The sequence below is a fragment of the Chaetodon auriga genome, chromosome 7, assembly GCF_051107435.1.
Source record: "Chaetodon auriga isolate fChaAug3 chromosome 7, fChaAug3.hap1, whole genome shotgun sequence".
NCBI classification, from domain to species: Eukaryota; Metazoa; Chordata; class Actinopteri; order Chaetodontiformes; family Chaetodontidae; genus Chaetodon; species Chaetodon auriga.
The window spans coordinates 2561983-2584030 of NC_135080.1; the positions used below are offsets into that span (position 1 = coordinate 2561983).

The following is a 22048-nucleotide window of genomic DNA, read 5'->3' on the forward strand; positions in this document are numbered from 1 at the left end:
TCGCACTTCCTAATTACTGATGCAGTGAAAGCATATGATTATCGCTACGTTGAGAACTTTTTTGGAAAGGATAACATGGTGCAGGGATCCATATTGTTTAATAATAAATGATACATGAATCAGTATGAATGAATTCATTATTCTCATTGAAGAATGTGGTGTTAGTGTTTCTAACTGTGACCACAGGAAACGTCTAGACTGTTTGTTTGTTTGTTTTTCATTTTCACCTTATTTTGAAAGACTTCAACGGATGTGTCCATATATTCCTTTTTGCTGAACTTTTTTGGCCTTAGTGCGCAGATGCGGATGTCACGTGGTTGGCTGGTGAGGTTGGATTTGGTTGCTAGTGGTTAACCCGGTCAACCTGTGCCAAAGACGGGGAAGATTGGTTCATGGTCATCGGAGTGGCTGTTTAGTTCATTTTGGAAAATAATCTTTAACTGGTTGGCCGCTTTATTTTCCTTGGAGTCGGTTGAATTTCCTCTCTGCTTGGAGCCGAATCACAAATCAACGGAACAGCGGAAGAAGGTAACGCGTGCAGTCGCCATTGTTTATGAGCAGGCGGGGAGGGAGGCCTTCGGCTAATTCCTGGATACAGCCACATATATATGTACACCAAACGTATGTTTTTGTATTTAATTTGAACTGTTATCTATGAAAAGGTTTTCCTTTATTGAACTGTTATATAAAGAAGGCTTAGTGAGCAAGAAATGGCGCTCCTCCGTGATCCTCTTGACGAACGGTAGATCATTTCCATTACTTAGACTGATCCGCGTATATCGTTTCATTCAACCGGACCAGTGAACTGCAGAGTTTCCACAGTTGGTATCAGATGTCATAAATCGTCACAATAGTAAGATTTGAATGATAGCTGATGGACTGATTGTCCATAACAACACGTGCCTTGTTAATAAGTGACCAGCACCGACGGTTCTGTATCTAACGTTAGCGGTTAATGGCGACGGTCATTCAAATAACGTATATTAGGAATCGGCCCGGTCTGTGAATGCATTTAACACAAATGATTTGTGGTTTGAACATAGCTAATATGACGTGATTGGTCTGTCCATAGAGATACCTGTGGTGTCGTATTTGGCGCGCTAACGGGCTGCAGGACCGCTGTGGCGCTGTTGCACCTGTTGATGCGCCGTTGAAGCCGTTCCTCCACCCGTGTGTGTGGACTGGAAATCACTTTGGACTAACGGATCTGCCACATGTATTTATTAGGATGTCCCGTCATCTTCAGTGTTAATATAACAAATCATTGACACAATCGTTCATTTTCCTGTTCCCAACAGGTGAGGAGAGATGTCATACTATTCATCCCGTAGTTCGTCTCGGGCCACTGACTGTAAAGTGTACGTGGGTGATTTGGGCAATGGTGCTGCCAAGGGGGAGCTGGAGCGAGCGTTCAGTTATTATGGCCCACTGAGGAGCGTCTGGGTGGCCAGGAACCCGCCTGGGTTTGCCTTTGTGGAGTTTGAGGATCCCAGAGATGCAGAAGATGCTGTGAAAGGCATGGATGGAAAGTGAGTGGTGACACATTTCTGTAATTACCAATTACTGTACCATGTAGAAATTCCATCCACAGCAGTGTTTAGCACTTCAGTCCTGTGGGTGTTGCTTTATAATAGGCAAAATAAACATAAATGGTCAAATGCTGTAGGAATCCAAAAGTGTAGTCTAGATTTTTTTAATCCTTGCAGTCTGCATGGGGAGCATTGTAGGAATTCAAGTGACTTGTCTTCTCCTCAGGGTTCTTTGTGGTTCCCGTGTTCGTGTGGAGATGTCAACAGGCCTCTCCAGGAAGGGCCGTGGGCGCCCTAGCCGACGCCAGTTTGACCCCAATGATCGGTGTTACCAGTGTGGGGACCGGGGCCACTATGCCTACGACTGCTATCGCTTTAGCAAGAGAGGAGGTCGTCGCAGCAGGTGAAGAATACAGACCGTTTGGCCTGTGGTCGTGCATGTTAGATGTTCATCATTTGTTTCTCTAAAGCAAACAGTATTTGCCATCTTATACCATTGGAACAGAAGACAGAAGGGAATAAACTAGTCTGTCTTTCCATTCCAGGTCTCGCTCTCGATCTCGCTCCAGGTCAAGGTCCAGGTCTCGTGGACGCCGCTATCGCTCTCGCTCCCGCAGCCGCAGCCACAGCCACAGCCGGTACGTCACAGACAGTTTATAAAATATCAACAGGATATTCTAATACTGGAGAGTTGTTTACATTGTGAAGCAGACACGTGGTCTACGTCAGAACCTCTATAATTAGTGGTACTAATGTGCAGGGATGGGGAGCTCGCTTTGTCTGTGCTGAGTGCAGTCTGTCCATCCAGTTTTGGTGCCGTGTTCCAGGGTTTGGAGATATCACTTGTAGATCACATGGATTTAATGTTCACTGTGGCTTTTGGTTCTAATGTGGGCGCTTTGAGCATCACAAACTATCTGAGCTTCAGCCTGAACGTGCTGGTGTGAGCTACATCCAACCACAGAAAACCGCACCAAACCACACTGATACCTCATTTGATAAGTCACTTTGGCAAATGAGACTCAGCTCGTCCGTTTAAATTCTGGTTAAAAACTGTAATTGTGGCCATCATCACAAGGTTTTATCAGCATGCACATGTGCGTGCACAGACAGTTTTCACCTTGAATAATAGATGGAACCTGCATGTTCATGCTTTTTGTGACTTGCCGTTCTTTCTCAGGAGCCGTCGCAGATCTCCATCCTATTCCAGACGTAGGAGCAGGTGAGAATTCAGCTTGTTCAACTGTGATGAACTGTTGTGGGAGAACATTCATTCATGTGCTTTTCATGTAGCTGGCGAGAGATGTGAGAGATTTAGTTGCTCCTCGTCAGCGTCTTGTTAATCCGGTTCTGCAGCAGAATGTGCTGGAGGGCTGGACAGATGACTGTTACCTTCATCAAGAAACAATTAAGTACAATTGCAGTCATGCATTGGACATTAACACCTCGACTGTTGACTTTGTTCCCAGCGTAGACGCAATTAAACCTGTTTTATTCCCTGCAACATTAGGTCTGGTTCCCAAGCCCGTTCCAAGTCCAGGACTCCAGCAAGAAGGTAGGTTGTGTAAGCTGCAGGTTTCACATCATAATTATACAGCTCGTGGCTGACACGCACTGTCCTGGTGACCTGATTACAGCCTGAGACACATAAAGAAAATTTGTTTTGCTTCATGATGTTTACACACAGAAAATGGTTGCTGTTGGTGTGTCAGCTTGCTTTTCAACTGTTCGTCAGCTCTTCTCCTCCTGGCCTCTGTACCACTTCACTGAAAGCAATAGTTAATTCTTTTATCGTGTTGCTGAAATCCATTTTTTAATAGTGCATGTTCAGATGTTCACTTGGACAAACCCAGCTTCACTGTGACGTCATAATGCTCTGCAGAAACACTTTTCTGGCCGTTATTCAGCAGCATCACTCAGGAGCTGAAGGACAGAGTGTGACTGTGTTTCACGTGGTCAGATACTGAATTGGTGACTAATCTTTGGCGTCCACCTTCAGACTGTGCTGATTGTTTAGATCTTCTGTGCAGTTGGGTTGAACGTGTGTGTGAGGCATCCATGTTTTACCGTTTATAGCTTCTCTGCAGCGGCATCCATATTTGAAGCTTTGTAGTCCAGCAGAAGCTGATTGGTTGTGCTGGTGTTGTTCTTCAGGTGATTGTTGTTGTCTCTCTCAGTCCTCTGTCCGCCTCTGAAAAAGTAGTCTCTGAGTGAAGACAGCATGTTTCTCACTGGACATTATTCACCGACTTATACGTGTCAATGCCAGCAAGTACACTGAAAAGCTCGCGTTCAGTGTATTTTATTACATTCCTTCACTGCAGATATTAGAAGAGCCTGGGCAGACGTGGGTGTAAACTGCGCTGCTCTGGTTCACGAAGCTGTAATTGCATTTTCTTTCTTTTTCTCCAGTCGCTCCAGATCTCGGTCCCGGTCTGGCTCTGCACCCAGAGGCCGCTCTGCCTCCCGATCCCGCTCACGATCTCCGTCAGCAAACCACAAGAGGAGCAGGTAAACTCTCACTCTAGAAGTCTGTCATTCACTGAAGCAGGGTGTAGGCTTGTTTAACAAATTTCAAGTGCTTAGTGCTGCCAGTTGTCAGTGTTGTACCAAGACGTTCTAGATGTATGTAACACCTCAGTGGGTAGAAGCTGTAGGAAGGTCGAGATCAACCAGTGTAGGTTTTAGAGACCATTGTTCAGACCACAGCTATCTTGCGTCGCAGCAGAGGGTCAGTTATGTTCTTCTCACTAGGCAGAGCTAGGTGGTCCATCGTAGGCAGGGAATGACTGTTAAATAGACCCTCCATCCACCCGGGAGCATCATGCTGCCACCAAACAACCACCACACGACGATGAGATGGATGACCAGCGAGACTCCTCGACACAGAGAGATCGCCATCTTCTGCCACGTCTTCTGCTGCCGCTGTCGACCAGTAGTGGAGTGGGAGGGGTAGAGGACAGTGACCGGCCCTCTGTCTGGTGTAGGGATGTTGAAGTAGATGAAAGATGAGACCTCTGTCTTGTGCTCTCTTTTCCAGCTCTCCATGTTTAGCCTCAGGAGCTCTCCATCAGCCCCAGTTGGTCTGAAAAGAGAGCACACGACAGACAGTCAGCGCTCAGCCTGTAAACTGTTCAGACTCGTAGCAGCTAAATCCAGTGAGGTGCAAACAGATCCTCTGTACTCCAGCTTGCTTTCCTTTGATCTCACCCACCGTAGATGTAGCTCTATTCTACTCTGAATAAATGAATTTAGGCTGACATTTGATTTATTGGATTGACATGTTGAGTAACGATGGTCACAGGTAGAATTGTAAATGTTTTCATTTTTTTCTTCAATTTTTAATTCCCTATCCTGAATTTGGCTAGAATAAGAAAAAGAAAATATTAGCTGAGATCAGACAATCGACACCTTTGGTGTGACTTAAGCATCTTTGCAGCACAGTTTTGTTTATTTTTCATATTTTCTTTAAAGCGTGTGGTGGGAGCTGAGCACTGCACTGACACCGCAGCTGATCCCAGGCCCAGGGTCTGCCAGCTGGCGGTGTGTACGTCCTGCGGGAGGGTGACTAAGCGCTGACCTGAGATCAGCCTTCGCCTGCATCTGGTGTTAGACAGCGAGAAAGAGGTCGACCTTCCGACCGAACCCTCCCCACAGTGAATGGGTGACCGTCTGTTCAACCGACGCACACGCTCAGACGAAATCAGCCCATGCACACATTCAGTCGTTCTACTAGAGTCACCCAGCAGCCAGCCAGCCTTCAGATGTACCAGAGGGCTGACCCACACAGATTTTTAATCCATTACCTACCTACCAGACCCCCCTACCTACCAGAGTTCTTCGGCCTCTGTCTTAGCTTCTGAAAGTGAGAGAAAGAGAGCTGACGAGAGATCAGTCTTCAAGAGCCTCCCAGCGCAGTGTCTCTCCGAGTTGTAGTCATCCGTCCTTCAGTCCTTTCATCCTTCGCTTCTCTGTACTTGTTGTTTCTGCCACTGTCTCCAAAGGTAACCAAAAATCAACCCCCCTGACAAGCTCATGTTCATGGTGAAAGAAAATGCACAGGCTTGATGTAGTCTGGAAAGCTGGTGATGATAGAGCTAAAGTTGAGCCTTTTAACGTGTGTGTGTGTGTGTGTGTGTGTGTGTGTGTGTGTGTGTGTGTGTGTGTGTGTGTGTGTGTGTACACTGCTGACTGAGACAGGAATTTTAATGGGCTGATATCTCTGAGGAGGCTTTGTCAGATATGTTTTCTTCTCGCAGCATCATCATTACCACTTTAAGCTGCTTTACCAGCATAGTGTAGATTTTAACAGCCACAGTGATAATGGGGGCTTTGAAATGTGCAGTTCTTCACTGGTCATGGTGTAAAACAGTCTCCATGTGTTTGTGCTGCCCTTACTCTGTTTGTAGCTATGGAGGGATTAAGTGCTAAATTTCTCCTCAGAGCAGAAATCTCTTTAACAGGCTGCTGTAGTTGCAGTCGGGGACTTGTGTCAGTTGTTTGAAAGGGTGTTTTTTTGCCCTGGGGGGTTCAGTTTAACTTGTAACCCTACAGTTATTTCTCAGAAATACAAAGATTAGTTGCCTTACATGATTAAAACACTTAAAGATAAAAAGTAGTGGCTCTTGACATGAGCTTTGGGCTAAGAGGTATTCAGACAGTTGATCAGTGTCAGGGCCCATCCAGTCATGTGTTTCACTAAAGTTGTACAGTGTATTAAGATATTGAGTAATGTGGGATTTTTTTCTTTTCTGATCATTTTTCCAGCCTCCCCTGTGGCGACCTAACTCCCCTCTGTTTCTGTTTCAGTCGTTCCCGTTCAGCAAGTCCAAACCGAAGCCCTTCGCCAGCAGACGACTGAGTGAAGAAGACTATTAGCCCCTATTAGCCCCCCCACCCCACCCCCACCCTGTCTGCTTTTACAGCCCGACAGCAGCTGGTTTTTTTTTTACTTTTCTGTCTCGTCCCGCTCTTCATCAGTTTCATTTCCTCCCCAGGACTGTCGTGTCCGTGCGGCCTCAGAAACAGTCAGTATAGCAGACAGAAACCAGTTTTCAGTTGATAGATGTTGCAGGTGACTTTTAGCAGTGATTTGGGCCGTTCGTACAGGACGCTGCAGCGGAAGAAGCCCAGATGATGCGGTTCTTAAGGGTGAGGACATCGCATTGAAACGGTGCTTTTATTCCCTAAGCTCAAATTTCTGAACTGTAGAACATTTTTCCCTTTGCGAATCAGCAGTTGATGTATTTTTTTGTATTTCTCTCCGGTTTGAGTTACAAGTTGGCACTGACGGTGGCATAAGGAGACAGTTGCTGGCCTGCATGCCTTTAATGTCACATTCCTCCCGTTTGTTGTTTCTGTGCTGCACTGCCCTTTTTATGAACCTGATCGGCTTCACTGTGTGTTGGATAGATTTTCCCCATGTGTTGATTTCAGATTGTGACTTCTGATTTTAAAATATATACAGTGCTTCAATTTGATTTCTGTTGGGGCAGTTTTGTTCTGTTCCTGGCTTAAATGGTAAGACAGTGGCAGTTTTAGTTTTCAATAAACCTCTTCAACATACTTCAGTGGTCCCATTGTGTTTTTTTTTTTCTTTCTGTAAACATTTTGTCTTGCGAAACAGAATATTTAATAATATAAATTAATAATAACACCAATAATAAGAACCGTTAATACACTTTAAAATAAACAGATGACATCAGACGCTTTGTCCACATTGTTAATAGTACCCAATGGCTGTTTACGCCTGATGCTCTCCTATTGGACGTTACTCCAGCCAAGTAGATTGACAGCTACCTGAGCCTATCACCGCACGCGGTGCCGTTGTTCTGGGCGTGGGTGCACGAGTCTCGTTTTCTTGACTTTCCCGTCCATTTCAGTTCATCGTCACTACCACCATCCTTTTTAAGCGGGACAACATGGCTACTGCGGCGAACCGATACTACAGCGAAGACGGCAGGGCAACGAAAAGACAGAAAACCGACGGAATGGCCACGGTGAGTTGTTCTTGTGTGAGCTGCTCTGGGGATTAGTCTAGGTTACATAACAGACGCGGTTCTTGGTCGAAACTGATTCATTCAAGTGCGTGCTGGGAAAAAAGTCACGACGTGCCACGGGTCATTAACGTTAGCTAGTGTTAACTGCTGTGCATAAACCTTCTTTTTATGAGGTTTTTCAGTGTATATTATACGTGTGGGGTTAGCAGGGACCCACCTCGAAGCATGAATCGTCCTTCTCCCTGTGCTGTGCGGTCTAAAAGGGCTCGTTTGAGGGCGGTTTCCCCGGCCGGGCCTCGCCCGAGTTCGGCTTTGTTCTCGTGCCGGTTAGCAGTGTGCTAGCCGTGAGCTAACGTTACGTACTTACATGATAACTGGTTAGCATCGAACCAGTCTTTATTTTACACCCACGTTTGGTTAAACCAACACTTCTTTAGATTTGGAGAAAAGCGTCTATAATCAAACATTTAAATGTATAGTGTAAGTACAAGTAGCACGACATGTAGCCGTCCGACCCCCTGTAAGACGAGCATGACCTGCCGTTAGCGAACGTTACTGTTCAGTTATCGGTTGAATTATGCCTGAAAATACAGTTAAGTTACCCGAGTAAAGAAAATGTCGATCCCGTTCTTACTTTCACTTTTATTTTTGTGTGTGTGTATGGTAGCGACGGAAAAATGGATCTGAAATTTTTTGTCAGATGTTTAAAACAAAGCCACCCTAAAAATGAAATAAATCAGCTTATATTTTAAAATCCATATACACATCGTAATGAATATACCCAAATAGTACATTGCACGTCTACCAGTAGTTTACTGCACTCAGTGTGCATGTGTTATGTGAGTACAAGAAAATGTTGACACTCAACCATTAATAATTTTATTTTCTTTAATGTAGGGATATGAAGATCCACACAAGACCCTTCCGTCTGTGGTGGTCCATGTCCGGGGCCTGGTGGACGGTGTTACGGAGGCTGACCTTGTGGAGGCCTTGCAAGAATTTGGAGTAATCAGGTCAGAAAGTTTTACCACAATGCAAGGTTATGTTTATGGCAAGCTTTTTACCTGCAGGATAGGAAGTTAAGGCACAGCACCTGCCTTTTCATCTAACTACTGACTGCTTTTGTTGTTTAGCTATGTGGTTGTGATGCCCAAGAAGCGCCAGGCACTGGTGGAGTACAAAGACATGAACGGATCATCCACAGCCGTAACCTATGCTGCAGACAACCAGGTTTACATCGCCGGCCACCCAGCCTTTATCAACTACTCCACCAGCCAGAAGATCTCCAGGCCCGGAGACTCTGACGACTCCAGAAGTGTTAATAACGTCCTCCTGCTCACCATCATGAACCCCATCTACCCCATCACCACGGTAAATGCGGAGAGTTTGGTTCCTATGTGTCTCTTTAGTGTGGAGTTTCATCTCATTCTGTGTTAATGTGGTCTTTAACTCTCACACATTGGTGGCAGCAGTTCATTTATCTGTAACAGGCAGTGTTAATGTCGGTACTATATACTGCTCTCCTGGAGCTTGTTTCACAGACGTTGTTGTGTTGGAAACATGCCGAGTTTGAATGTCGTGCCGAAATATCCAGGGCTGCCATGCATTCAAGTCTCATGTCACAAAAGCACCAAACATTTGTTGGTGCCAGCTTCTCTATTGTGAGGATTTGCAGCTTTTCTCTGGTTTTTACTGGACTATTGTAGGTTATTTTCTCAGTGAATCATTCAGTCTAGAAAACACGTAGAAAAGGTCTGCAAAAAACTGACAGTCACAAGGGAACAAAATCCAGAGTCCAGCTCAAATTGTGAGGCGCATTTAGATTCTTAGTTGTACTTTAAGCATTTAGGGAAAACTACATGATTGCAGCTTCTTTATATCTCTGCTGTGGTTTGCTTGTTAAGCCGAGGTTACTTTTACCTACGCCATCATTTTTTTGTGCTCACTCGTTGAAGTCTTTTAAACTCATTTTTTAACCACTCAGTTGATTTCATGTTAAACTTAACTTGTGGAATCTACATCTACTGTGTGCATGACACAAATCATTTTTAACTGTTGTTCACTAACAGATTATTCACCTATAAGTCATTATATTCCAATTCCAGTGCATTGTAAGTTCACGTACCTTAAGGTGACTGTCCGCTAAACAGCCTGGAAAATTTCAGAAAATGATGTAATGGATTTAGAAGCCTCTGATGGGCTAATTGACATTGTTTGAGTGGAGCAGCAGGTTGAGGGCTAACGCAAATGTTTGACCCAAATGAAACAATTTATAGGCAATGCCACCAAAGTGGAGGTAAACCTATGACCCACTGGGAGTGTGATTCCTAAAATAAAGCAGTGACCTCACACGGGGAATGACTACTAGGAGTAAATGTCAGGAAATGAGTTTAAATGTATTTGGCCAAAACTGTTTCTATTTTTAAACTTGGTGAATTTCCACAGGATGTCCTCTACACTATCTGCAACAACTGCGGGCCTGTCCAGAGAATCGTCATCTTCAGGAAGAACGGCGTCCAGGCCATGGTTGAATATCCTTTTCCATTGTTGCTGTCTCACATATGGGATGCATGCTCTTCCTCAGGTAAAATGAGTACCTGAGGACGTGGCTTTTGGTGGTGTGTATTATCATTTACGGTTATCGTTAAGATAAGCTGGTACATGCATGTCTTGTCCTTAACCCTGTCATTACATTCGACTCTGTCCAAAGTGCCCAGCGGGCCAAGGCGTCACTCAACGGAGCAGACATCTACTCTGGCTGCTGCACGCTGAAGATCGAGTACGCCAAGGTATCGCTGCTGAACATGTCACAATGTTCAAAGTGTGGTGGCCACAGAACAGTGTGAACACACACACTCTATATAATACAAACCAACACAATAACCTGCTAGAAATATTTCGTCACGCTCACTGTATGCAGTCGTACTTAACGGTGGGAGAAGCAGATGAGCATGTTGTATGTGTATTTATCTGGACTGTATGTGTCCTGAAAGTGGTAACGCTGTTAGCCCGGTTATATTTGGACTATAAACAAACTTCATGTATAAATATTTATATAATTTCAGCCAGGTTAAGACTTTGGTTTCTGTGTTCATGCTTGCGTTCATGTTATATTGTATTTCCTCAGCCCACTCGCCTGAATGTGTTCAAGAATGACCAAGACACCTGGGACTACACGAACCCCAACCTTGGAGGCCCAGGTAAACCCTTCTACACCTGAACACAGTCCTGAGCATTTGCTGAGCGGCATACACGCTTTGTAGCTTAGAGGCCTGTTACTGTTAAGCACCCTTACTGCCACTGTGAGGAGTTTCAGCCAGCAGGCTACTGGGAAGATGGAGGCAACACCCTTCTTTGATAATGCTGCCAAACAGATTTTAAATTATGGCAAATGTACTGATACTTTATTAAGGAAAGAACTTGTGTAGCATTATGACTGAAGTGTTGCTTTGGATCTTAGCACTTCTCAATACACATTTTGGTCAGGGTTCATGTGCAGGAGTGAGAAGTTGTGGAAAATCATGGGAATGATGTGAATAATATTCAGGTTGCATAGTTTGTAACAGTGGGCATCAACAGTTTTAGCGTGAGATCAGAAGTGATAGATGGATGCTCACAACTCCAGCTAAATGTTTTAAAGTCTTAAAATGTTGAACTCTGCTGTGTGGTGGGAATGGCAGGAACACGTTTAAAGACACAAGACGACTCACAAGCAACATAAACTGCACTTTTCTGGAAGCTGTAGGATCCCCTGTATGTGGAGGATAGTATTCCTGTTCCTGTGGCATGTAGTTGTTCTGGTTTAGTTGACCCAACTGTGCCTGTGCACTCCACAGTGCGTGCATATTGTAGTATTACTATGTAATAGTGTATAATTCACGTACTGTTGTTCTCATACGAATGTTTCCAAACTGGTAAAAAATCTCTGTCCTTCAGACAGATGTTGAAGCGCCATCGTCTGCTCACAGCTGAATGATGGCGTGTTTTGTTTACCTCTTAAGACTCCTCTTCATGTGTTTCATTGATGAAGACACAAACTTGTTGTGTGTCGGCGCCGTTCCTGCCTTCCTAACCACACCTGTAAATTTAGCAGGGTATGGGGATCCACTGGGGTAAAAGAAGAGCATCGAGTTAAATGAAGTTTGAGAAGTTTACTTTAGGAACTTTAAGTTTAAGGGTTCAGGCAACATGTATTTGAACTGACTTTAAAGGCAGTCACATTTCCTTGCCGCTGAGACTGATCCTGGTCTTTTCCTCTGTCTTTTCTCCCATTGAGTGCAGCCAAAATGAAACTAAAATGCAAATTGACCAGCAGTTCAGAACCGAGCTGTGAGGCAGACAGACAGACAGACAGACAGACAGACAGTCAGGCTTATCTGTGAGTGATATTTTGAAGCGTGATGTTTGTCTGGGAGGTGAGGACAGAGGCATAGACCAGCATCAGTAAACAGGCTGTCTGCTACGTTACATAACTGTTGTAATAAATCTGTGATCTCAGCAAATCCAAAAAACGTTCTCAGAGAGAGAGGCAGATACATGCTGACAACATCACCACTCAGCAACCACCACCTCAAGTATCCACTTCTTCAGTGAGGACACAACCACTATCATACAGAGGGCCAAATGTCCCCCGAGACACAAGGGGATAAACTACAAGACACCAGCCATTCAACATGACGGTGTAGGACTGATACCCCACTCATTCCTCATCTCTGCATCCCAGCACAAGAGCCACGAAGACAACGCACACTTCTAGAGGGTGGGGGAGTTTTGGGCACTGAGCTACACTTGGTCCCTCCTTCCTTTCTTACCCATTTTGAGACACAAGTGAATGACACATTGAAACAGGCCAAAGCTTGCATCTACCCCCCCACTGTCTACACCAAATGGAGACTGATACCAGAGAAGACACAGCATCCACCCAAACAGAAGGTAGTGACAGACATCTCTCAGCACAACAGATGACGCATACTGATACTAAGCAGTCGGCCGAGAGCACATTTTAGAAGCCGTGGCCCGTCCTGTACTGAGGGCCGCTCCGCTCGTCACCAAAACATCACATTCAAGCTACACACTGTCCGACACTTGCTGACGCCGTCCCAACTGATCCAATAGACGACTCACACCGATCGAGCTGTAGCCAGTCACACTGGAATCAACACAAGACAACTGATGAAGACAAGACACTGCTGACAACACCATCAAGCACACTCAGCCCAGTCAGGCCCATTTTTGGTTTCACCCCTAATGTGTGTCCTCCCACATGGAGTTCAGCTTTTCTCTCTTGCTCTTTCTCCTCATCTCCTCATCTTTCCCCCCTCTGATTTTCTTACTACATGCATCCCTGTTTAGCTATCCCTTTTTTTGAGTGCAATTTTTTTTCCTCAATATTTAAAGTCTCTAGAACCTGTGTAACGCCTTCCATGTGATGCAGGTTTGGCAATTTGCGGCTAAGAGGAGCCAGCTTCCCAACAAATGTTCTCTATGGCAGCCTCAAGGCCTACCAGTGGGCGCTAAGCGGACTATTCCAAAAAGGAACAAAAAGGATGGAAACGCCAGCCAAACGGCCAACCAACCCACCAATGGGCTTTTCAACTTGATAAAACCAGGAATCGGTCCTGAGGTGGAGAGTTGTTTCCCCAAAAGAGGAAATGGATAAGAGTATGGGATGAAATGAATTGAGTGGAGAGTGGTGGAACTGCTGCAGCAAATATCTTCCTCCCACTGTTTGTAAGCATGCAGTAAGTAAATCGAGACCCTCCTCAGGAACATTACCTGCACAGCACCACATGACTCCAAAGCCCAGCACCCAACATCGCCACACAAGACTGACATGACTCGATGTTACATTTTTTTCCTCATACAGGCTTAATCTTTCTTTCTGGAAGAGGGTGATGGTTGTGGTTCTGTCGGGGCCTGATTTCTAATGTCACTCAAACCTGCTGTATGTCTGTTCGCTGTGTGTTTACAGCCATCGGGAGTCTAAGTGTGCTTCCCTGGACTTGAGTGATAGCTTCTTTGGGGATTAAATCATGTTTGTAATCTGGAGGGTGTGAATTTCATATTAATTCATGTAGGATGTGATTGACCCATGACCAATCCTGTTGATTACAAGCATCAGAAAGCCAGGAGAGCTTCTCACCCATCAGCCACAGTGGCTGCGGGTGTCCAAAATTTGGCTGACAACTTGAGAATTTGCATGAGCCTGGTTGGTCACCTGCAGAGGTACCAAGCCATCCGCCTTCACAGTCACTCTGTCTGCGTTCAGCCTGAAAATCTTCCCAAACGAGCACAGACAGCTTTGTCATGAGTGGTTTTGCTGCACTCTCCTGATATTTAAGTGGGGTCATTTCACATTTGCCCGGAAACAATGTGCTTTTGATTAACCTGGCTTCCATTCTGATTGTGTATGATTATTGTGTACCTGTACAGATGGTGATGCAGATGGCAATGGGAGCAGTGCAGGTGTGTGTGAGCGTACAAACTTTATTTTTACATTGAGCTGTTTGTGATACTTATTCTGAGTGACTTTGTTTGATGTCCTTACCTTTCACCTCCTAGATCAGCCCCCACCTCATGTTTCCCACCCCCCCCTCCCCATTTCCCTTTCTATCCATATCCCTGAACTAATTTGAATACAGACCAAGATCAGTCACTGTGATAGTTTCAGCTACTTGGTTTGACTGTAGTCTGCCTGGAGTGTAGTGGGGGGGTTCATGGCTCTGACAAACCAGACGAATCAGTCTTGAAATGCATGTGTTTGTCTTAAGTACTAATTTGTGATGGCAGTCCTTGATAAAGTTACCCTGACAGACTCTTTATCTACTCTGATGTGGACTCTCAGGCAGATTTTGGCATCAGATTGTCTCTTAACCGTGATGCCGTATCTTAAACACTCAGGCATGTCATGTACAGATTGCAGCAAGTCATGTTTCCAGTCTCTTGTCATATTTATGTGTCCCTTCTGCCTCTTTTGTCTTCCTGTTCTCGTAGATGATGTGAATGCCAACCCCAACAAGCGTCAGAGGCAGCCTGCTCTGCTGGGCGACCACCCTCCAGAGTACGGTAAGGCTCTCGCGCTGCAGAGGAACTGCAGAGAAACCCGCGGATAGAAAACACTGCTCGTCTTTCCTGTCCTCTAAAAGGACTGCTTCTGTCTGCTACCTGACATGTATTCAGTGCAGACGCTCAGGATTGTTAAACTTGATGTCTTTAGGTGAAGTGAGCAGTCGGTTCATGAACAGCTCCTCCACACAGTGGCAGTTAAGCTGTGCTGCGTCTGCGTGTGCTGTGTTTACGACACGCCGTCCAAATCTTTCTCCAGGCGGCGGCGACGTTTTCTAGAAAAACCGTTCTCTGGAGTTGTCCTGGCTGCTTGGTCAGTCTGTCCTCTCACCTGCTGCTTTCTGCCACATCCTTCAGGAGGTGGGTACCACGGCTACGACGAGAGCTATGGCTCTCCACCCTATGAGAGTCGCCGCATGGGTCCACCAATGAGAGGGCGCGGAGGAAGGAGCTACGGGCCAGGCTACGGACCTCCTCCCCCTCCCCCCGGGGAGTACGGTGGCCACGCCGAGTCTCCAGTTGTCATGTTGTACGGACTGGACCCTGTCAAGATGAACGCCGACCGTGTCTTCAATATCTTCTGTCTTTATGGCAACGTGGAGCGGGTCAGTAGATGAGTGTGTCTGTGCTCTGAGCTTTGGTCTGTTTTTACAGAGTGACAGAGAGAACATGTTCCGTGTGGCCCATGAAGGACATGAAGTTCACATTTTCACGTTTCAAAAAGAGCACAGATGAAAATATTGTGCAGAGGAGAACAAGTATTTGTTCTGGATGTTGGCACTAGGGGGCGACACATCCTCAGCGTGACACTCCAAACAGTTAGACAGTGTTGATCTGCTGAAAACGTGGATTTTAACACCGGAGTGAATCTGTTTTTCTGTGTGACATAAGTGCATAGAGTAACACACTCTGAATGAATCAATCCACAATGAGCGCACACACTTGCTCCACGCCATCACCTCAGGTCATGTTTACAGATGAGTCTTTTCTGTCTCTTAGAGGCAGGGAGACACACATCTAGAAAACTGGACAATTGTGTCTTGTGTCACTTTCCATAGGTGAAGTTCATGAAGAGTAAGCCCGGGGCCGCCATGGTGGAAATGGGCGACTGCTATGCGGTGGACCGCGCCATCACTCACCTCAACAACACCTTTCTCTTTGCCCAGAGACTGAATGTGTGGTGAGTTCAAGAGCTGTAGCATGAACCACTGAAGCCCCGTGAGAGTGAGACACTGTGCTGTTCTACTAGTAATATGTTTTAGTACAATAATACATTCAAAGTTAAAGCTGCTCATCATCCCCCCCGCAGCGTGTCCAAGCAGCAGGCCATCGTCCCTGGTCAGTGCTATGAGCTGGAAGACGGAACAAGCAGCTTCAAGGACTTCCACGGCTCCAGGAACAACCGGTTCACCTCACCAGAACAGGCGGCCAAAAACCGCATCCAGCACCCGAGCAACGTGTTGCACTTCTTCAACGCCCAGCCAGACGTCACACCGGAGGTCTTCTCTCAGGTCTGTACAAAGAGGACACGTGGGCAGGGGTCCTGGTGTCACATGACAGGTTTTTCCCTCTAAATCGACTCATCATCCGCCGCATTTTCATCAAAGCTTGAAACGGTTACTTTTAGCACATTTTAAAGCGCTGCATGTGGTCACTAATCCATGTTGTGCTCTTCACAGATTTGTGAAGAGATTGGTGTCAAGTGTCCCGGCAACGTCAAGATGTTCACAGGAAAGAGTAAGCTGCTCACATTCTGCTTATTGAGATAGAGTCTGGGTTCAAGGACTTAAACCAGGACAAGAGTTCATGTTGAATACATGCAGGGTCTCCAGACTGCACACACTGATCGTTCTCTCTCCGGTGGTGTGTTTTGTCCCCTGTTGGCTCCTCTAACCACCAGGCGGTGCAGCTCCCAGTGACCGCAGCGCTTCAGGTCTGCTGGAGTGGGAGTCCATCAACGACGCCATGGAGGCCCTCGCCATGATGAACCACTACCAGATGAAGAACGCAGGTATGTTCAGCACCCTCACCTGGGCCCCTGTGGTTTTGAAATAAATGCAAAGGGTTTGTGTAAGCGGGTTGAGTTTGGTGCGACCCAAAAGGCTCATCAGACACTCTGCACACACTTCACGTAAACATTAAAAATCTGTCGGTCATGTTATGAAGTCATCTACCAAGAGTGCACCAACACGTGTCTGATTGGTCGACAGCGTGCTAAAGTTAAGCTGCGTCAGCGTTTCACTGTCGACGCCTCGTTCAGGTGAAGGCGGCTGCGTGTGTCTCCTCAGCGCTGCTGTCTGTGATGACGCCTCTTCTCTCTCCTTCCAGCTGGGCCGTACCCATACACCCTCAAACTGTGCTTCTCCACCGTTCAGCACGCCAACTGAGCGCCCCCCCGTGGCCAGGAAGACGAAGATTGGTCCACCATTCCTAAGTTCACATGTACTTTGACCATGATTGCTTGCAACACACCTGGGGAAAATAGATTTTCAGAAACACCTCAGATGCTGTGAAGTCATACCTTTCACAGTGCAGCTGATCCCTGAAGTGCAAACTCCTCCTGTTTGGTATATTCAACAGACTTAACCAATGCTGACAGGCCTTTCAGATGTTTGATATTTATGCCCCAGATGTGGTTTGTAGTGTATCAGTCCCTGTGTCTTCAGTATGAAGTTGTCCTTTTTACTTTTTGTATTATGCTTATACAGTAACCTGACACGTGAGAGAGAATCTGCATTAGGACGAGTTGCTTTTATGCTCAGGTGGTTCAGCGGCGGTGGACAACGTGGTTTTGTATAAGATTTGTCTTTTGAAACTTTTATTAGAGCTCACTCTTTTCTTTTGTGTTATTTTAATTGCTGCGTATTCAGTTCTGCGTCTCCATGGCTGATGAGCAGATGGAGAATTGTTTTGTTCTAAGAAAATAAAAAAAAAAATCACTTTCAAGTTGAGTTTATTGTTCTGTCATTCACTGTGTGCGTGCGTGCGTGCGTGCGTGCGTGTGTGTGTGTAAGACCTGAACTGTTCAGGCTGGTTCCTTCCAGCATGGAGTGTAAAACGAACACGTCTGCTGATGAGTTCAGCTGGAGGACGTAACAGAACCATGGGAGCCAATCAGGAGCTGAACTTGCATTATAAATACTGTCTACAGGCATATTCATATAACGGCTCTCGAGCTTGATCGTCGTCGGCCACCGTATGAGGTCTGTTGTCAGAGGAGGTTGAGCTCAGCTAGTAACGCGAAGGTTACTTAAACTTTGTGTCTTATTACACGCTGTTTGGTGTGATGCAGCTTAACTTCTCGTCTTTATAACAGAACCAAATCTCCGCGTCCAGCCAACGTTTCCACCTCCGACTTTCGGTAAGATAGCTGCTAATGACTAGCTGTTAGCTAACGTTAGCTAGCGACAGGCTAAGGCTAAAAAGCGACACAGAGTGAAGGTGAAGTGAATCATTTTCTCCGTCTGCTGCAGTTTTATTACCGATCTCTGAGGAGTTTGGACTCTGACACGAACGAAGGGAGCGATGTTGTCAGTCATTGTCAGGTCAGCTCTCACGAAATGTAAGTCCATATGTTTGTGTGTGTTAGCTGCTTGTCGTGTTATTAGCCAACATGTTCATGTTCGCCTCACGTGTGACTCATCAGCGCACCTGATGTTCGTTGTTTTTCGGCTTGATTGGCTCCTTAAAGTCTGCAGGTTGATTATTTCTCTGAGGTGAACTGAAGCTTTGAAAAGTGCGAAGTGGGTGAAAGGTCACAGAGCAGCTTCAGCGTCTCGTGCAAGTAAAGCTTAAAACCCGAAGCAAAAACTAGTTGGGCTCATATTAACGTGATTAATATTTCCTAGAATGACTCATTAATAGTCAAATATGTAAAATCTCAGTAAATAGTGTGCAAAAAGTAACGCCATTGAATCACCTGACCAAAGCCAAAGATGCACTTTGCTCCACTTTCTCGTCCAGCCTTTGCTTGGCACCAATCAGTGAACTAATATAATCTAATCTAAAGTATGAATGTGTGGATTCTGTCTGTTTCTGCAGACGTGCAGAAAAAGTAAAGGGCTGCAAGTGATGATTGTTTTCTTTATTGGTTAATGTGCTGAATTCTTTGATTAACTGAAATCTGATCCGTCACATGTTCTGAGCCCAAAGAGTCATCAGACCGTCTTCATTTGAACGGCTGCAGGCTGAATATTTGGTATTTTCCTTCAAAGTGACTGAGCTGATTAATCGATGAATCGTCCACTTTGCTCTCTGCTCTCCTAAACGTCCGTCCTTCCTCTCGCTGTTGTTGTCTCTGCCCTCTCAGACAGGCGGACGAGGCTGCCCTGTCAGGTTGCGTTCAGGGCCATGTCGTCTTCAGCCGGTCCCAGCCCTCCTTACACCACGCTGGCCATCAGTCAGCCGGCAGAGTTCATCACACATGTGGAGCTTCACCGTCCAGACAAACGCAACGCCATGAACAAAGCTTTCTGGAGGCAGGAATCCGTTTCAGTTCATGTTATTTAGAAAGTCCTGATTGATGAAGACAAGCATATTCCATAAATGTCAAAACACTTTAAATGTGTATGGAGTATTTTTAAAACCAATTCGGCTCCAAATGACTCAGAACAGGTATGAAAAGATGTTAGAAATGACAGGAAACAGGACAAAAGACGTCCCGCTGTGACATTTAACTGATGTTGAAAAGCCATCCAGAAGCTTGTTTGGTGCACTTCAGCCGGCAGTGACGGGAGGTTTTGGGTTTTTTCTCCAGAGAGATGGTGGACTGCTTTAATGAGATATCTGAGAACCCGGACTGCAGAGTGGTGGTGGTTTCTGGAGCGGGGAAGATCTTCACGGCTGGTAGGAGTCAGGCTTTTCTTAATGACGCCGTGTTTGTTTGTCGTGAGGTTGTATTTACTCTCTGTGTTGTGTTGCTGTCCAGGTATCGACCTCACCGACATGGCCAGCGACATACTCCAACCGGAGGGCGACGACACGGCCAGAGTTTCCTGGAATATGAGGAACACGATCACCAAGTTTCAGGAGACGTTCTCCGTCATAGAGAAGGTCAGTTTATCACACTGAGGCTGGACCAATCACAGACCGGATCATGTCTGGGCGGCTTTGAAAGTGATGTCAGTGGATTTTCTTTGTTTTCTTCTTGTAGTGTCCAAAGCCTGTCGTGGTGGCCGTCCATGGAGCCTGTGTTGGAGGAGGTAAGACGTCATCATCACACTTTTTGAGTTCAGATTTTAAACGTTAGCAGCCATCTTTGGCCTGATCTTTGGGTTCCTGGTGTCATCGGCTCACTTTTAACTGGAGTCGGTCATCAGGGTAACAGATACTGCAGGGCAAACCTGCTCCAGAGCAGGTTAACTTCATGAGTTATCGTGGACAAAAGAGTCTGAGATGACAATAAAATGACAAGAAAGAACAACGGAGACATTTTTATGCATCAGTAGAAGCTCGTCAGTGAGATTTATGTCAGAAACACAAAGCTGTCCGTCATGTTCACTGTGGACGTGTTGCTCTGTGGCAGGTGTTGACCTGATCACAGCCTGTGACGTCCGCCTGTGTACCCAGGACGCCTGGTTTCAGGTGAAGGTACGTACGCTTCCATCGAACGCTCAGTCTGGAAATGTGGCGAGGAAAAAAAAAAAACAGCTAACAGATGAACGATTAAGAAAAACCAAGGAGCTGAAAATTGAAAGTTTAAGATGAATAGATGTCAGGTGACCCTTTGTCATCTGTCAGTGTTATTCCCGTCTGATTGGACACTCAGGACGTCACCACACACTCAGTGTCTGTCGTTCTGCTCGGTTCCACAGGAAGTGGATATTGGACTTGCGGCAGATGTTGGAACTCTCCAGAGGCTTCCCAAAGTCATCGGCAGCCGCAGGTCATTTTAATAAGTCAATGTTAAAAAAAAAAAAAAAAAAGGGCTGTGTGTACTAATACATGTGATGTAGTACTGTGTAAAGTGGCAGAAAAGTTCTCTGTGTGTGTGATAAATCCGTATCTCACCTCCTCCAGCCTGGTGAACGAGTTGGCTCTGACTGCCAGGAAGATGTACGCTGACGAGGCGAAGAGCAGCGGCCTGGTCAGGTAAAGATCCTCACAGGTGCTCTCTGTCTTAAACAGTGCTTCTTTTTCCTGAAAACGCCGTTGGCCAGTTTTAATCTTTTCAGTGCAGATTCTGACGCATCATGTCGTCACCTCAGTCAGAACGTGATCATTGAAGCGATGCAGCCCGCAGGCTCCTAATTTTCAGAGCGTGTTCAGTCAAGTGTCGTCTATTTTTAGTGGATTAACCATAAATCTGCAGGCTCATTGACGCTTTGTGAGGTCACAAAGCTGAATCATGTTTAACCAGTGTACCACCACAATAACCTCATCATACTGGTTATACAGGATCAGCTGTTAATCACAGGAAACCTTTTGAACCTGCGTCGTGATTCAGGCTGCAGCTAAAAACAGGGACTAAAAAACTCATTAGTGGTGTGAGTTTATCTTGAAGAGTCGTCGGTGCTCTGAGTGTTGGTGATTTTCAGCCAAAAGTAACAAACCTTCATTTCAAACTCACTTATCTTAATGTTTTCAGTCTCACGTTTTCACTTTTCCTGTCCAGCCGAGTGTTTGCGGATAAGGAGGCCATGATGGCCGGAGCTCTGGAGATGGCCGGGGAGATCGCAGGGCGCAGCCCCGTCGCTGTGCAGGGCACCAAAATCAACCTCATCTACGCCAGAGACCACAGTGTAGCAGAGGGGCTGAACTACATGGTAAGAACAAAAACATGGAGGATTTGTGTGTGCGTGTGTGTGTGTGTGTGTGTGTGTCAGTGTCGCTCTGCCTCAGTCACTCCACTGAATCCCACCTCTGCCCTGTCGATCCTCTGCAGGCCACCTGGAACATGAGCATGCTTCAGACTCATGATGTGATGAAATCAGCTCAGGCCTCCATGGAGAAGAAAAGTCCCAAGACGGTAGTTTTCTCCAAACTCTAAACCTCACTGACCTCAGATCGAACACAAAAGCTGCCATTTTCTCTCCATTGTGGCCTTTTTGTGGGGGGGGGGGGCGTAAAGCTTTTACGTCGTTAAAGCTTGAACCCACAGTTGGAAATATTAGGATCCTTCTTGGGATTTGTTTCCAAAGATCTGTTCTTTGTTCGACTGAAGCGTTGTGATAAGCGGATCCTACACATTTAACCTGAGGAGGTAAAGTCATCCGTGTAGAATCAGAATCATAACTTCAGATCAGCTGAACGTCTTGGCAGCTGTAATAAGAAATGTGTGGCAGTAACATTCAGTGTAAGAGTGTGTTTGGGCTGCAGGACGTGCACGTACAGTAACAGCCACTTATCTAAATGTCTGTAAATGACTTCATGAATGTTTTATCAAAGAAACTCATCTGAAACATCCACAATAAACTTATTTACTAAAATCATTTTGCAACAAAAGCTACAATTCTG

At 45.8% G+C, this 22048-nt stretch overlaps 3 protein-coding genes across 7 annotated transcripts; all 3 read left to right on the forward strand.

Moving 5' to 3' along the window:
- Window positions 1-292: 292 nt before the first annotated feature.
- Window positions 293-7094, forward strand: srsf7a (serine and arginine rich splicing factor 7a). 3 transcript variants are annotated; one of them, XR_013077397.1, is made up of 9 exons: window positions 293-528; window positions 1299-1529; window positions 1756-1932; window positions 2075-2167; window positions 2710-2751; window positions 3040-3084; window positions 3942-4040; window positions 5004-5533; window positions 6339-7094. XR_013077397.1 is itself a non-coding variant. In XM_076735040.1 (8 exons), the coding sequence occupies exons 2-8, from the start codon at window positions 1309-1311 to the stop codon at window positions 5095-5097; spliced, it is 771 nt and encodes a 256-aa protein (XP_076591155.1). In that variant the 5' UTR covers window positions 293-528; window positions 1299-1308; the 3' UTR covers window positions 5098-7094. The 3 variants fall into 3 exon arrangements, 2 of the variants coding, with proteins under 2 accessions (XP_076591155.1, XP_076591157.1); XM_076735040.1 differs by having other exon boundaries at window positions 5004-7094; XM_076735042.1 differs by lacking the exon at window positions 5004-5533.
- A 282-nt stretch (window positions 7095-7376) lies between these two features.
- LOC143323111 (heterogeneous nuclear ribonucleoprotein L-like) lies at window positions 7377-17543 on the forward strand. The gene is made up of 14 exons (XM_076734745.1): window positions 7377-7528; window positions 8426-8541; window positions 8662-8899; window positions 9974-10059; window positions 10221-10317; window positions 10656-10728; window positions 13961-13993; window positions 14522-14593; window positions 14951-15198; window positions 15652-15773; window positions 15903-16104; window positions 16273-16330; window positions 16494-16604; window positions 16922-17543. The coding sequence occupies exons 1-14, from the start codon at window positions 7451-7453 to the stop codon at window positions 16978-16980; spliced, it is 1593 nt and encodes a 530-aa protein (XP_076590860.1). The 5' UTR covers window positions 7377-7450; the 3' UTR covers window positions 16981-17543.
- A 213-nt stretch (window positions 17544-17756) lies between these two features.
- Window positions 17757-22020, forward strand: ech1 (enoyl CoA hydratase 1, peroxisomal). Of its 3 annotated transcripts, XM_076735172.1 has the most exons (11): window positions 17757-17954; window positions 18067-18155; window positions 18903-19071; window positions 19350-19438; window positions 19521-19645; window positions 19746-19794; window positions 20118-20182; window positions 20407-20477; window positions 20612-20683; window positions 21207-21357; window positions 21477-22020. In XM_076735172.1, the coding sequence occupies exons 2-11, from the start codon at window positions 18119-18121 to the stop codon at window positions 21579-21581; spliced, it is 933 nt and encodes a 310-aa protein (XP_076591287.1). In that variant the 5' UTR covers window positions 17757-17954; window positions 18067-18118; the 3' UTR covers window positions 21582-22020. The 3 variants fall into 3 exon arrangements, with proteins under 3 accessions (XP_076591287.1, XP_076591289.1, XP_076591288.1); XM_076735174.1 differs by lacking the exon at window positions 18067-18155 and having other exon boundaries at window positions 17783-17954; XM_076735173.1 differs by lacking the exon at window positions 17757-17954 and having other exon boundaries at window positions 17985-18159; window positions 18916-19071.
- The last annotated feature ends 28 nt before the right edge of the window (window positions 22021-22048 follow it).

Coding starts and splice junctions, on each gene's coding strand:
- srsf7a (XM_076735040.1), top strand. CDS start 1,309: ATGTCATACTATTCATCCCGTAGTTCGTCTCGGGCCACTGACTGTAAA. Junction 2,168..2,709: donor CGCAGCCACAGCCACAGCCG/GTACGTCACAGA, acceptor GTTCTTTCTCAG/GAGCCGTCGCAGATCTCCAT. Junction 3,085..3,941: donor TCCAGGACTCCAGCAAGAAG/GTAGGTTGTGTA, acceptor CTTTTTCTCCAG/TCGCTCCAGATCTCGGTCCC.
- LOC143323111 (XM_076734745.1), top strand. CDS start 7,451: ATGGCTACTGCGGCGAACCGATACTACAGCGAAGACGGCAGGGCAACG. Junction 10,060..10,220: donor GGCGTCCAGGCCATGGTTGA/ATATCCTTTTCC, acceptor CCCTGTCATTAC/ATTCGACTCTGTCCAAAGTG. Junction 15,774..15,902: donor GCCCAGAGACTGAATGTGTG/GTGAGTTCAAGA, acceptor TCCCCCCCGCAG/CGTGTCCAAGCAGCAGGCCA.
- ech1 (XM_076735172.1), top strand. CDS start 18,119: ATGTTGTCAGTCATTGTCAGGTCAGCTCTCACGAAAT. Junction 19,795..20,117: donor TGGAGCCTGTGTTGGAGGAG/GTAAGACGTCAT, acceptor GCTCTGTGGCAG/GTGTTGACCTGATCACAGCC. Junction 20,684..21,206: donor AAGAGCAGCGGCCTGGTCAG/GTAAAGATCCTC, acceptor TTTCCTGTCCAG/CCGAGTGTTTGCGGATAAGG.